Below are 14,105 nucleotides of genomic sequence, written 5' to 3'. Positions count from 1 at the left end.
TGACTAACCTATAAAGGTGATATTTTTGTTTGATTTTTTTTACACGACCTCTTCCCTTTGTTATTTATTTATCATTTAAATTTAAAATGGCATATTATTTAAATAATTTTGTAAAAATCTTTATTAATAAACACCCAAACACAAATAAATAAGGCATGTTAAAAAACATTTTGAAGAAAAGTGGAGCATTTAAGTAATACACATAAATAAACAGAAAATAATAAAGGAAATAACTTCTGTACAATAAAGAGTTGCTAACTAGTCAATAAACTTGAAAATTACACAAAAAATTAATGTTACGCTGGTGTCATATAAAAATCTGTAGAAAAAAATCACTAGTTTCTACTTAAACAATATGTATTTACATACTTTCATCGATTGTACAAATGGCAACTTGAAAGTTGTTCAAGAAGGTAATTTGAGAAAAGCATCTCAAATTTATATCTGTCCTTGCAATGAATTTTTAAGACAACAGATAAAAAAAATAACTTATTCTATGATTCAGATATTAAAACATGTGCTCACCTTTTTTATTTTATTAGTGTGTTCATGTGTTCAGGTTATCAGGACAGTAAAATTTGATCTGATAATGAAGGAAATGAAAATTTAATATTTATACAACTGCTTGACTTTATTTATCAAAAAAATTATTCATAATAGGAAAGAGTAATAAATTACTCTTTCCATTTTTTATGAATGATTTGTAAAACCTGAAAGAAAAATTGGGAATATTTAAAAAATGAACATGAACATTTACCAAATTTTACAATTATGGTTATCGGAAAAGGCCTATTGCTCTATTTATATGTTTGTTTGTTTGTTTTTTTAAATATTGTAACTGATTTGTTAAAATGCTTTGGCTGTATTTGCAAATGATTATATTTTCTTTTTGTACTATTGTTCATGTGTTTAGTCCGTTTTGTGCTTAAATATTATTTTCAATAAAAGTATTAAATTTCCCAGTTTTCATTAAGTAAAGGTTTACTCAAAACAAAACAAAAACAACATCTAAGGTACAGAGTATTTGCCAAAGGAAACACTATTAAATATAAACATGTCCTTGTAAATAAAAATAAAAATGCAAAGAAATACCAATACAGTACTTTAAAAATACATAAATTGATTTTTTTTAAATGTCAGGTATCAATTTAATGGAAATTTGCTTTATGAAATAATGCGAAAAAGAACACGTTAATGGCAGTGTTAAAACGTGGTCTGAATAATTCTTTAGAAAGGTAAATGTTATTTATAATCAAAGTTCTTTTATTTGTATTTATTTATTTTGCGTTTCGCTGGCGTTTATTTGTCTTAAATTAGACAAATATTCCATTGAGTTTGGTCTGGATTCTTCTTCGCTGCTTTCTGTTGTCATCTGCAACTTCCGCCCAGCAGTAGCGCTAACTTCAGTCCTCCATACAGGCACCACTAAACTAAACTCTGCAGCTGTGCCGCTGTCGTTCTACAAGTTCGTGAAGGATAAAATCTCTTGAGTAAAGTAACGTTTGGAGCCTGTCATCTGCTGAGTTTACCTTAAAGAGCTTATCTTATCGATTTGATTTTAGATTAGCTAACTGCTTTCTAGTTAGCATGCTGCTGCCTCAACACACCAGACAGATCCTCTTGGCTTAATTTGATTTAGTCATGACTGAATTAAGATGCCGGAAATCAGAAACTTTGGAAGGAGATAATGAAGAGGAAGAGAAACAAAAGGAGTCGGAGCTGGAGACCAAACGTAAGTTGAGCTAACTTAGCAGTTTGCTAACTGAACATGAGCTGTGTAGCTTCCAGTGGAGAAACAGTTTAATGTCAGAGCACATTTCTGTATCGATGCTGTGACAGCCAGTCTCTCTCTGCTCTAGCACCAGATGTGAATGGGTCCAGCGCTGCAGCGGCTGATGGCTCGCAGCAGAAAGATGAAGGTGAAGTTAAAGGCGGTCAGCATGAACAGGAAGAATCAAGCAGAGCTCAGTCATGTGTCAAAGCCAAGGGCTTATCTGCATGTAAGTCCATTTCTCACATACCAGCCCACTTCATACGCTGCTCAGTGGCGTTTAAAAAACAAACAATTTGATGGTCAGGTTCATGCTGTACATTAATGGGGACCTATTATGCTTCCATGAAGTGATCCCCGTGAGACAAAAGCTTTAGTCTGCTGTAGATGCTCTGTTTCAGACAGTTTTCCTGCATTTGTAGCTCTGAATGATGTCAGTAAGAACATCTCAGGCGTGGAAGCTCCACCCACCTGCTGTTCAAACCCCCTGTTTGCAAGGTTCAGCCAGTCAGGGGGAGGAGAAAATGTGAATCATGCAAAGCTTTGTAGTTTAGTAGTTGTACTTTCAAATTAAGTAAAAAAAAAAAAAAAAAAATGCTATGTACTGTATAGATGAGACAACCGAAAATGAAACTGAATTGTTTGTCATCCTACATAAATGCATGTTTATGTATGTCATATTTTGGTGGCTCCATAGTGTAGTGGTTTGCAATTTCACAAGGAATAGCATTGAGTGTAAAAACTCGATGCCTTAGCTTATTTATGTGTTATTATGTTGGGATGTATGATTAAAGACATGAAATGACCGATTGTAATTTTTCTACCTCCATTATTATTATTATTATTATTATTATTATTATTATTATTATTATTATCCTTTATGTGCTTTTATTGCATATCAGAAACACTGAAGAAAGCCACCGGATGAAGCACGTCTCTTAATTTTTACTGCCATGCAAAATTAAAAATATACTTTACATACTTGTGAGTGCTGACCTTCTCATTAATAGAGCTGTTTGATGTGCCATGGGTGAGTTAAAGAAGTAGCCAGGGCAAGGTTGAGCAAGTTCTTTTTGGGCAAAGTACACTAATCAAGTTCCAGCTATGAAAGTTAGCTGGTTAGGTAAATAACAAATCAGTGAAGACAGCGCCACATAATGAATCCACAAAATACATAAAATAAAACCTCATTTTGCTCTGCAAGCAAGCTTTTCAGGAATGCTTGTGCCGTTCAAGAATAGTGAGAGAATGAAAGAGAAAACAGTTGAGATGCTGAGACAAACTGAAGCGCTGGGGCCCGAAACATTAAGGGAAGTTTGAGGAGGAAGGGGGCTCTGTGCTCAAACATGGTATAAGGCAACTGTGCCTACTGTGAGCACACCCTTAGAAAGCTTAGTAAATGTTAGACGCTGTGGGAGAGTAATTGAAAATGCTTCAAATACAGATAAGAGAGGTATCAAAACAACCAGGTGCTGAAACACATGCCATGGTGACTCAGTGAAGTAACAGAAGTCGACTGTCCTGCAGTGGTGTTGGATCAAATGTACTAAAATATATGTCTCGACTTCATGAGTCATGAAATATTGCATCTGTGGCTTCCAGTAAACACTGAAATTGCAGTTAAGTGTATTTTTCCATCTCGCAGAGTTTTTGCACATACGTCACCAAATTTGTATGTACTGTAAGATTTTTAGACATCTCTGAAGAAGTTTTGTTTTTTGCACGTGTTGCAATGTGTAGGAGACTAAATGTAAAATGTCTCTGGCTGTACTTTGATGGCAGGTGTAATGTTATTTTTTGTGTGTTATTTTTGTCATAGTAGTATATATGATATTGATCTCTCTGTTCCGCTCAGTTTGCAGCTACAAAGAGAAATAGTGTGTGGTAGAAAATGGTTATTTAAAGTGTGTGAGTCAAAAATCTTTCCTCTCACATTTAACACCTACAGAAGCTTTTTTTGTTGATGATGTTGTTTTTTACTGTTAATGCTTCTTCTCCTCAGCTGTTTTCTTACAGCGGCTAGTCCGGGTGTTCTTTGGATGTCTGGCATCTGTTGCCTGTGGCATGCTATATGCAGTGTATCTGTCCACATATCATGACAGGAAGTTCTGGTTTTCAACTCGACAGGTGGGGGACTTTTTTTTCTTTTCCTTTTTTATCTTTACTTTGCTGCCCAATCATATGAGCTCTAAATTTACTTTGTATATTTCTAAGGAGCTGGAGCGTGAAATCACTTTCCAGGGAGGCAGTGGGGTCTATTATTACTACTACAAGCGTTTGATCGCAGCACCATCCTTTGAGCGAGGTACGAGCACACTGCCTGCTTCATGAAAGGCTTAGCGAATTTTCAATATTTTTTCCATATTTTTATTCTTGGACTCTATTATAGAGTAGATTTGTATGATTCAGAGTTTAAAATAGTCCACAGATAATGACTTTAATGTTCCGCTTTCCTTATGACTCAGCTCTGTTGTTTTGTGTTTTACAGGGTTTTATGAGCTGGTGGTAGATAACAGGACCGTTTCAGGTCAGACCATTAACGCAGTCGAGCGTTTGTCTCTTTATCCGGAGCTCATCACAAGCTTCATATACAGAGTCACAGGCAGCCAGGTGAGGATTTATTTAATCAGATTTTACATTTCTTGGGTTGTCTTCTTTGTGTGTGTATCTCAAAGCAAAATAAAGCATAAAAACCACTGTGACGTCCACTCTCATTCTTGGAGGCTGAGTGCCTTCTCTTTCAATAAGCAAGGTTTGTCCCTGGATCCATAAATAGTAAAATGTTGATTTGGGTCCTTAAAAGGACTGAGTCTCTAAATTCATAAAAGAACCTTCTGTCTGGACAGAAGGTTCTTTCATCTTCAGGGGAAACAACCCATTAGTTCTCTTTGCTTTCTCCATTCACTTTTGTCTCGAAATAGCCAGAATAGTTCAGTTGACTCAAAATGCAGAGCTGAAGACGTAATGCGACCTCCGGTGTTTGTTTTTGTAGTCATTTTCGTGAGCCATTAGAAATACTGGGGGGTTGGGTTAATGGCAGCAGAAAAGGGAGAAGAGTGGGACAAATGTTCCTTTTCAAAACTGAGCAATGCTGCTTTTTTATTTCCATTTATTTGACTTTAATGGTGTAGGAGCATTTAGCTAACTATAATGTTTGGTATTCAGCTGCAAGGTCTGAATGTTGGCAATGTTTCTATGAGTTTCCAGTTCAGATAAGTCTGTTTCTGTCAGGTTGTGCTCCTCGTATTCAGATATTTGGGCTTTTTTGGCTTTAATCTGTCAAACAAAAATAATTAAGGTGAGATATTTAAGATATAGTTCTGATGTTAGTGCTTCAGTGCACTGTTTTAGTGGTTTGCGTTTTTTAATATTAAAGGAGTGCATAAGACAATGCTTTAACTCACCAATTCTGTTCATTTGAAACTGATAGATATAGATATTTTCCCCTTTTTGTAAGTATAAATTACATAAAAATAGTTTAAAATGAAAGGCGTTAAAGTCCTAACTATAACAGCTGTACAAATGCAAGTATCCTGAGTATGTTAGAGCAGGGATATGAGAGAGAGCAGAACATTTCCATATTTAGTTTGCATTTGTGTGTCATGTGCAGCAGCAAAGAGAATCAAGTATTACGTTTAAAGTGTGTGCAATTTTGCACATAAAATACAATTGCTTTGCAGTGGTTTAGTATTTTAATAAAGAGAAAACATAAATGGTTTGACTGCATAACAAAAGTCTGGCTTACAGCAGAGAATGGAAATCCAAATAGAAACTAGTGGTACAGAGGCCGTACACACCCGTGTTAAACGCACCGTACATGGAAAAAGCAAAGAGAGTGTGGGAATATGTTAGTACAAGTCCTAAAACTCAAACTGGTCAAACTTCAGTATAATTTATGCTTTGATAAGTCTTGGAGCAATAGGGCTGCCCAAACAAAGCAGACCCTGTTTTACTGTCACAGCTGATTAACCCGGCTTACCTACGTCAGCTGAGCTGTTTTCATCAGTGTTTTTGGCATTAAGCGTCTGCCTCTAGGCTTCTGCAGGAGTAAATGTTGCTGCATTAGTACTACTAGCTATGGACATCATTACAATGAAGTGATTAGGAGTGAAACATCACAATTAAAAGTGGCTTAATTCTGCCACTTTAAGGTTTGACCACAAACACTTTTTAAGGATCACCGTCTTTGTCTTTTTCCACTGCTTCCCTTGATAAAACAGGATTTTGTGGAACCGATTTACTTCTACATTGGAGCAGTTTTGGGCCTGCAGGCGGTCTACGTCACTGCCCTCTTTGTGTGCAGCTGGGTGATGAGTGGCACCTGGGTGGCTGGCATGTTGGCCGTGGCCTGGTATGTGATCAACAGGTAAGGTGAACAAACGTTTCCTTAAGCATGAAGTTTCTTTGCCTGTCTATTCACGTTTTCTCATTCCAGTAAAACCTTTCTGGTGACTAATGCTACAAACATCCTCCTCTCTATTAAAATGATTAATAAAGTTGTATTTAATTCTGTTTCTTTTCTCCCACAGAGCAGATACAACCAAAGTAGATCATGCTATTCCTCTGCGGGACAACTGGGCTCTGCCTTACTTCTCCTGGCAGGTCACAGCTTTGACTGGATTCCTGAGAAACAAAATCGGCTCTTCAACTGAGGTGAACCCCTCATGAGCCTCATTAACACACAAAAAAGAAGAAGTAATGTGTGCTAGAACGTTGCACTAATGATTGAGTCTCATTCTCTGTAGATGTTCTGCTATCTTACCATGAGTGCCACCACCTTCACCTTCCTCCTGGTCTGGGAACACAGTCACTACGTGCTCTTCATCCAAGGCTTCTGTCTTTTTCTACTTGATTCTTTTGACCTAGTGCCACCACGTAAGGTAACACAGTCATAGCTTGAACTTCTGAAATTTCATACAGTTTTCTTCAGAAATTGCAGCAGGTTCTTACTCTATATTACTTTAAACTAACAATTTTGCATTTATGATATTTTTTTAATGCAACTTGTGGGTTTAAAACAGGTAAAATCCTGCCGACTGTTTAAATAAAACTGTGTTTTATTTTCTCTTCTCTGATTGGCTGTCTTTTTCTTCTTCATCTCTCCATTTCTGGGATGAACAGATGGCTGACATCCACAAGGTGTACCTCAGCTCCTTGTTCCTGGCCTACATGTTCCAGTTTCAGAACACAGCCCTGCTCAGCTCGCCTCTGCTCAGCCTCCTCATTGGCTCGGTTCTTGCGAGGTACTTCCAGGTAGAGTTAGCTTCCCCCTCGCAGCTCAGTCATGACATTAGATAAACTCTTTAAAGTGAAAATTGTTTTCAGCTTGGAGCTTTTCAAATGGGAGTAGCTCCATTAACATTTGTACTTTTTTTCTAGCAAAGGATGAAGGTGGGTCCTCTTGTGGCAAGAGTGATGAAGCTCTTCCTACATTTTTACCTGGTCTTCACCTCTGGGATCACCTACAGTTATTTGGTCAAGGTAAATCATATGGGAGCAGAGCATCTGTGTAGCATTCAGTAGCTGATACTCAGTTTTTGGGTTGAATGCAGTGTTTTGTTTTGTTTTTTTATTTACAGAAACTAATTGCTGCAAATGAGAGCGACTTCATATTGAAGTTCCTTGAAGTAAAATTTGGACTCAACACAACAACGTGAGTCGTGTTTTTTGTTATTGACTTAGAGCAGTAACCTTATTAGTGAGAACTAATCTAATGTAATCTAACATAATAATCTTCTTTTTTCTTCTCTTCAGCGACTTTGTCCCCAACTTCCTCTTGTGCCAGGAGAGTTTCCAAACGCCCGGTCAGGACTTATTTCTACGTCTGACGCAGGCCTCGGTCCTCCCCTTCTACTTCCTCGTGCTCGCCGTCTGCCTGCTTTCAGCCTTACAGGCAATCTACAGAAGGCTCAGGTGAAACACTCGTGGTGCAAAATCTTTCTGGTCTAACAACAGACGGCACCATGCTGTCATCAGCTGGTTTCTGAAGTCTTGTTTTAAAGCCTCAAGTTGCCTAGTTGCTCAAGTTGCCAACAGCATAAACATGGTAAAGAAGTGGAGATAAGGTGAACCTGATCCAAGTTACTAGACCAATTGCAGCAGCTGAATTGGCACACCTGTCACTAAGTTACCAAACCACTAACTTAACAAAACCTTTGGACAGGCTAACTACGTAAGTCGTAAAAAGCTCCTTTATAGTTGTTACTCATAATAATACATTTATTTGTGCAGCACTTTTTAAAAAGCACAGTTACAAAGTGCTTCACAGTTTGAATAAAAGTGACACATTTAATACAAACACATAATCAACATACAGTCATTCATTTATTCCAGCATGCACACTTCTATACATTCATTAGATGGAGAGTATGGCCAAAATTAATCTGAGAAGTATTAATAAAAGGCTAACGTTTAAAAATTATTTTTCAGATGTTGTTGAAAGCACAGACTCTCCCGATGGCTGTTCCAAGGTTCAGACCCTATAATCTCAAAAGCATGGTTACTTCTGATTTTTCAATGAGAGAGGATGATCTAAGAAGCTGTTGAGACTCCTCTTATAAGGTTTCAGTAGCTCTGCTGTGTTAGCAGTAGCCTGGGCGTGTAGCACTTGATGAGTTGTATCTGAATTTTGAAGTGAATTCTGAATTTCATTGGAAGCCAGTGAAGGGAAGCAAGGATGGAAATGATGTGCAAACGCATGCTAGTTCTCATTAGCAGCCTGCATTCTGGACCAGTTGAATTTGGATTAGTAATATTTGAGAGATGCAAATAAAAATAGAGTTACAATACTCAAGGCAGGAGAAAATTAAAGTGTGCACTAAAAGTTCAAAATGAATAAATGACAGTACAGGAGTTTTGCAGTTTCTCTTTTATGAAGGAAACAAGACTGGATGAACTTAGAGATATGAAATTCAAAGTTCAGATGTTGGTCAACAATGATAACCAGCTTTCCAACGGGTGAGCTGATATTGTGGGAAATTGAATGAAATTAAATGTTTGTACCAAACCATTGAATTGAACTGAATATGCAAATTGATTGATAATGTGTCTAGTAGATTAATAATTAACTGGTAGTTGATACTATGTTAGAAAAATGTGTTTGCCCAATAACACAGTGACATTTGCTGGTGACTCTTGTGTTGTTGTTGTTTTTAGGCAGTCATTATATTTCTACTTTTGGCTAAAATCTTAATGTAATTTTCCCTCACAGCGGTCAGCCATTGTGCAAAACCTATAGCCTTGAAAATGGAGGAATAGGAGAGAAGCCAGAGGTCGTCTATCATGTTTTCCACACCATGCTGTTTGGGGGTCTCGCTCTGCTCTTCGATGGGTACGTTGGGAGGGTTTTTTAAATAATTGAGGTTTGTTCACTTTATGTTATTCAGCACAGCTTTTCATCGCCTATGTTCTTCTGTCTTGCAGGATGAAGTATTTATGGACACCATACGTCTGCATGTTTACAGCATTTGGGGTTTGTTCTCCTGACCTCTGGATGACAGTGTTTAAGTGGCTCAAACTGAAGTCCATCCACCCTGTAGTATTGGTATGGATGTTTGTTTATAGTGCATGAGAAACAAACCCAAATGTCTTAAAGTAAACAGGTTTCCTTTTAATACAGTCTGCACAGAAGGGGAGGTTTAGGTATATACTGTCTCTTTAATTTACCTTTATGCTAAGTGTCCAAACAAATAGTATCTTATCTATAAATTGCCGGTAATATCCAAAGGAATGAATGGATCCTGTCACAGTTTCAGTCATTCCTGATGAACTTTATTATAATTGTTTTGGTATAAGCAGCTTAAATGAAGAGGAATAGCGTATTATAATACAATATGACAAAATAGATCTCTCAATAAAGTAAAAATTACACAGAAAGAAGTTCACTTAAATAAAGAAGATAACATAAAGACATTCAGTAAGTAAAAGTAGGCAGTAGAAGTAAAAATAAGTTTACAAAAATCTGAATATATTACAAAACAGTTCAATAAATACATTAAAGCTAAATTAAAAAAAAAAAAAAGTTTTTCCCCTCATGAAGAGAAAGGAGTAAGTATTGACACAGTTGCTAACCGTGTTTTCTTTTCTTTTTACCCTCCAGTCCTTGATTCTGAGCACAGCTGTTCCCACAATCATTTGCTTCAGTTTGTGGAGAGAGGTGAGGCGTTCAGCCCCTTTTACGTGGGAGCTCTTTATGTTAGACACACTTTATATCTCCTGTGTAACGCTCTTTCTCTCCCATTCTGCAGTTCTCTCCTCGTGTTTTAGCAGAGTTATCAGAACTGCAGGAGTTCTACGATGGAGACACAGTGGAGCTGATGAGCTGGATCAAGTGGGTCTTTAGAACTTCCTGTATTTATAAAGATATTTGTAAAGTATTTTATCATGGCATCAAACATCGTCTTTCCTCCTCATGTAGGTCACAGGCTCCGGTGGCAGCTGTGTTCGCAGGCAGTCCACAGCTGCTGGGAGCAGTGAAGTTGTGTTCGGGTTCAGCTGTAACTAGTTTACCTCTTTATTCAGACATCAACCTGCTGAAGAGGACTGAAGATGTGAGTTATCATTGACAACATATCTGTTACCTCAACAGTGCTGCTGTCAAGAAGATACTTGTGTCTTATAATCAGCTATAAAAAAATGCCTGTTAGTCATATTGGTTAAAGTGCTGAATGTGAATTTTAGTCCAGAGACTGGTGTTCCACATGTTTCAAAGTAAATTATTAGTTTTATTGTTGGGTCTTTAAAATGTAAAGCACCTTAAACTGACTGTTTCTGTGATTTGGCGCAACACAAATAAAATTGAAATGAAATGAATTGACGTTTAACAGAAAATAAAAGGAGGTAATCTTTCCTTTCCCAGACGTACCAGGTGTACGCAATGAGATCTGCAGAGGACATCTACAAGCTCCTGACCGCCCAAAAAACGAACTACGTGATCATCGAAGAGTCGATTTGTAATGAGCTCACTCTTAATAAGGGCTGTAGGATCAAAGACCTGCTCGACATCTCCAACGGACATGTGAGTTTAAACCCTTTCCTCCGTTATAGATTTCTTACAGATTGGACAATTTTGAGTGGATATCAATAATATGGTCCTCTTGGGTACACACACCTACTGATTAGATCTTTTGAGGATGGTTGACCTTAAAGGAAAAGGAGCTAAAATAGCATGTTTCAGACAGTGGCTACACTAAGAACCCAGAATATGATCAATGAAGATTATTTTTGACTTTAAATCATGCATATCTACTCTAGCGGAGTCCAAGAATAAATAATTTTCTGCTACTACTTTATTATTAGTATTGCTTATCCAATCATCTATCCATAATCAAGACATTAGTTGCAGAATATTTTGCAAACTCTACAGAATTCAAGTCTTTTATACTTTCACTCACGATCTGTATGTTTGTCTCTTGCAGATCGTCTATGACAAAGGCGAGATGTACTCCTTCTCCAAATATGGACGATTCTGCCACGAGATAAAGATGAACTACTCGCCCTACACAAACTACTTCACACGAGTTTTCTGGAACCGCTCGTACCACGTCTACAAAGTGAACTCTGTCATCTCCTTTCAGTACTGACGGCCAAGCGTGGCTCTGCCCCTCCTCAGGTGTTCCTGATCGTATCCACAGATCGGCACACCGGGGCGAAAAAACTCTGATTATCATGGTGTCAGTGGGGAAGCTGCACATTCAAACAGTGAGGCTCAGCTGAGCACACTGCACCGGCCAAACAACATGTATGGACGACCATATTATTAATCACTGTACTGTAGTTTTATAAGCCATGTGTTACTGTTAATGTTACTATGAATGGTTTTAATGAAGGTGTGAGTCGCAGAGATCAGTGTAGGCTGAGAAGGGGAAAGGGTTTGCCATGAAATGAAGCAGCCAGAGGTTTAATCCTGTTCACTGATTGGCCCTTTTGTGCTGACAGTGATTGGCTAGGATGCATAATTATGTTCCTTTCCTTTATTTTCAATCACTTTTATCAAGTTTATTTTTTTAAACACCTGCAAAACTGTAGACCTTTGAATCAACATCAGTTAGGGTGCTGATTAAAAAATTATGGCATTAGCATTTAGCTCAAACCAGAGCTCCACAGACACTCCAGTGTGGCTCTTGACCCTTTTTGGGGGGGTTTTAAACTCCTTTTCTTGGGGATAAATCTTTATGCATTTAATATGATTTTTGTCTTAAATGTTTTGCTTTTCTGTTCTGTTCATGTGTTATAATCACGCTACTGTTGTCTACTTAAAGAGAAATGGGTGTCTTCTGTCTAAATTATGAATTTCATGTATTATACTAGCATAGTTGGATCATTTTTGTCTTGATTTAAAGGAAAAAATTAAACTGTTGAATCACTGAGCTAATAATCATAATCAGCAATCAAGTATTTCAAAATGAAAGTGCTTTATAACAGGATAACACGTAAGATAAGTCAGAACAGTTTATCGCTTGATTATGTAATTTTAAGGTTACCAAAAAACCAAATAGTGACAAGCATACATGCTCTTGCTTTCTGTCACGCTCTGCCTTTGTTTGCTCATGAAATACTCATGCAGTGCATATGTACGCGCTGTTCTTTGAAGGGTTGTTGCTGCTTTGGTCGGCTTTCGTGGGAAAGACGTCTCTCTGTACTGTTTGCTGCTTGTTGTGTGCTCTGATCTGTTAAAGGGAAGTGGAAGAAGACTGTCCAGAAAAGTGTTATCAGTTTTTATTTGTTACTGCTGCCTGAAATCTACTGAAAATAACTGATATCTGAAGTAGGCATGTCTTTACACACACATTTATGTCTGAACTCACTGGTTCCTTCTATTGTGCTCTGCTTTTTTTTATTTCTTTGACATGAGATGGTTGTATTCATGGTCTATATAAAAAGGGTTGACTGAACTATCCAGGACTTGCACAACCTTCTGCAATCTTCTAAACTGAGCTCTTTTAGCATTTTAAGGTGGTGGAGGCTGGTCCTGGATGCCTTATGTAAAGACATGGCTGCCATGTCTGTATTCATCACTTCCAGGCACGACTGATAATTTCTTATCTCCGAGCTGTTACTTTAGGGTTTTGGCGATGAATTCCTCTTGGTGCTGTCATACACATAACAAGGTGGCCGTGTGGTGAGTGTGTGAGGTGAATAAATATAACACTGAGCTCTTCTTGTGTGGTTCTTTTAACATTATCTGATTTTTCGTTTTTAATCCATCAGTAACAGCTTTCCTGTCCTCATTACATTCATACTCGTGCAGGATCTGACTATTTTCAGAGGAAGGTTTTATTTGTAAAGCATTAAAAAGATATCTGCCTCAATGGATGAACCACTACTGTCTACAGACAGTGTAGCAAAAAGTTTTCTATTGTATATTTTGGCACTTACTTTACTGGCAGTCTGTCACAAAAACACATAATTTGTGTAAAACATATTTTGCTTAATCTGTGAAAAAAAACTTACAATAACACAGTTTGACAGAAATAAATTATATTTTTACACCAACAAATATTAAAGAGCTATTAGCCAAAAAGTTGGATATATTTTGTCTTGGCGTGCAGTGTTTTTAAAACAGTATCTAAAAATCATCTCTTTAAGAAACAACAAAAAATCCAGCAAAGATCTTGTGATGTAAAGAACCCACGGTGCACAGCTTTGCAGGCACTTGGATGTTTATTTTTAATGTTTCCAGTGATTCCGGTTAGGCTACATTACAACTGCCTGTCTCCACTGAAGAGCACCGAACTCTCCTGTCAGGTCCTGGCATCCTACTCAAATAGGAAAGGCATGAGTTATACTATAGAAATTAGCTGTGTTGGTCAGTTTTCCCATGACACCACACCCTGAAAACACTGCTCTACCCCTCCCCTGCAGTCGAACCACAAACCACACCTTCAGCTCATCCACTTACTGTCCACTGAAGCCTCATCAGAAATGGTCTTAGTGGAAGAGTTTGTATCAAGAAGCTGTTCTTAAAGATGATGTGGCTGAGGCATGCCAAATTACACAAGAGCCTACATAGAAAAACACTGTAGAGCACTATCAGTCATGGATTGGCCTCCTCAGAGCCCAGAGCCCAGAGCTCTTACTGACAGAGTGATGGATCACCTTGACAAAGAACAGAAAAAAAGGCAGCCAACATCCAAAGATGAGCTTTGAATGTTCTTCAAGAAGCCTAAAGAACTATTCCTTACAAATATTTTTTAAAATTACAAGAAAGCTTTCCCAAAAGAGTTCAGAATGCATAGAAGAGTAAAGGTGGTATGTCTGTAAAGGTGGTCATACCAAATAATGACTTTTAAGATTTTTACAAACTCTGTTTTTGCTTTATAAACTTTTTAATGTA

General features: G+C 37.6%; 1 protein-coding gene across 1 annotated transcript; it reads left to right on the top strand.

The window, feature by feature from the left end:
• Positions 1-1,356: 1,356 nt before the first annotated feature.
• Positions 1,357-12,926, top strand: LOC146363336 (putative C-mannosyltransferase DPY19L4). The gene is made up of 19 exons (XM_084918835.1): positions 1,357-1,732; positions 1,860-2,000; positions 3,774-3,898; positions 3,986-4,076; positions 4,260-4,381; positions 5,992-6,137; positions 6,301-6,424; positions 6,517-6,651; positions 6,893-7,024; positions 7,151-7,252; positions 7,351-7,424; positions 7,526-7,684; positions 8,982-9,101; positions 9,194-9,314; positions 9,870-9,926; positions 10,018-10,100; positions 10,188-10,320; positions 10,629-10,787; positions 11,188-12,926. The coding sequence occupies exons 1-19, from the start codon at positions 1,642-1,644 to the stop codon at positions 11,350-11,352; spliced, it is 2,280 nt and encodes a 759-aa protein (XP_084774961.1). The 5' UTR covers positions 1,357-1,641; the 3' UTR covers positions 11,353-12,926.
• Positions 12,927-14,105: the final 1,179 nt, after the last annotated feature.

The sequence above is a fragment of the Perissodus microlepis genome, chromosome 22, assembly GCF_051167445.1.
Source record: "Perissodus microlepis isolate ML-2025 ecotype Zambia chromosome 22, ASM5116744v1, whole genome shotgun sequence".
Classification (NCBI taxonomy): domain Eukaryota; kingdom Metazoa; phylum Chordata; class Actinopteri; order Cichliformes; family Cichlidae; genus Perissodus; species Perissodus microlepis.
The sequence above is the reverse complement of the archived record's forward strand: the minus strand, read 5'-3'. Positions and strand labels throughout refer to the sequence as shown.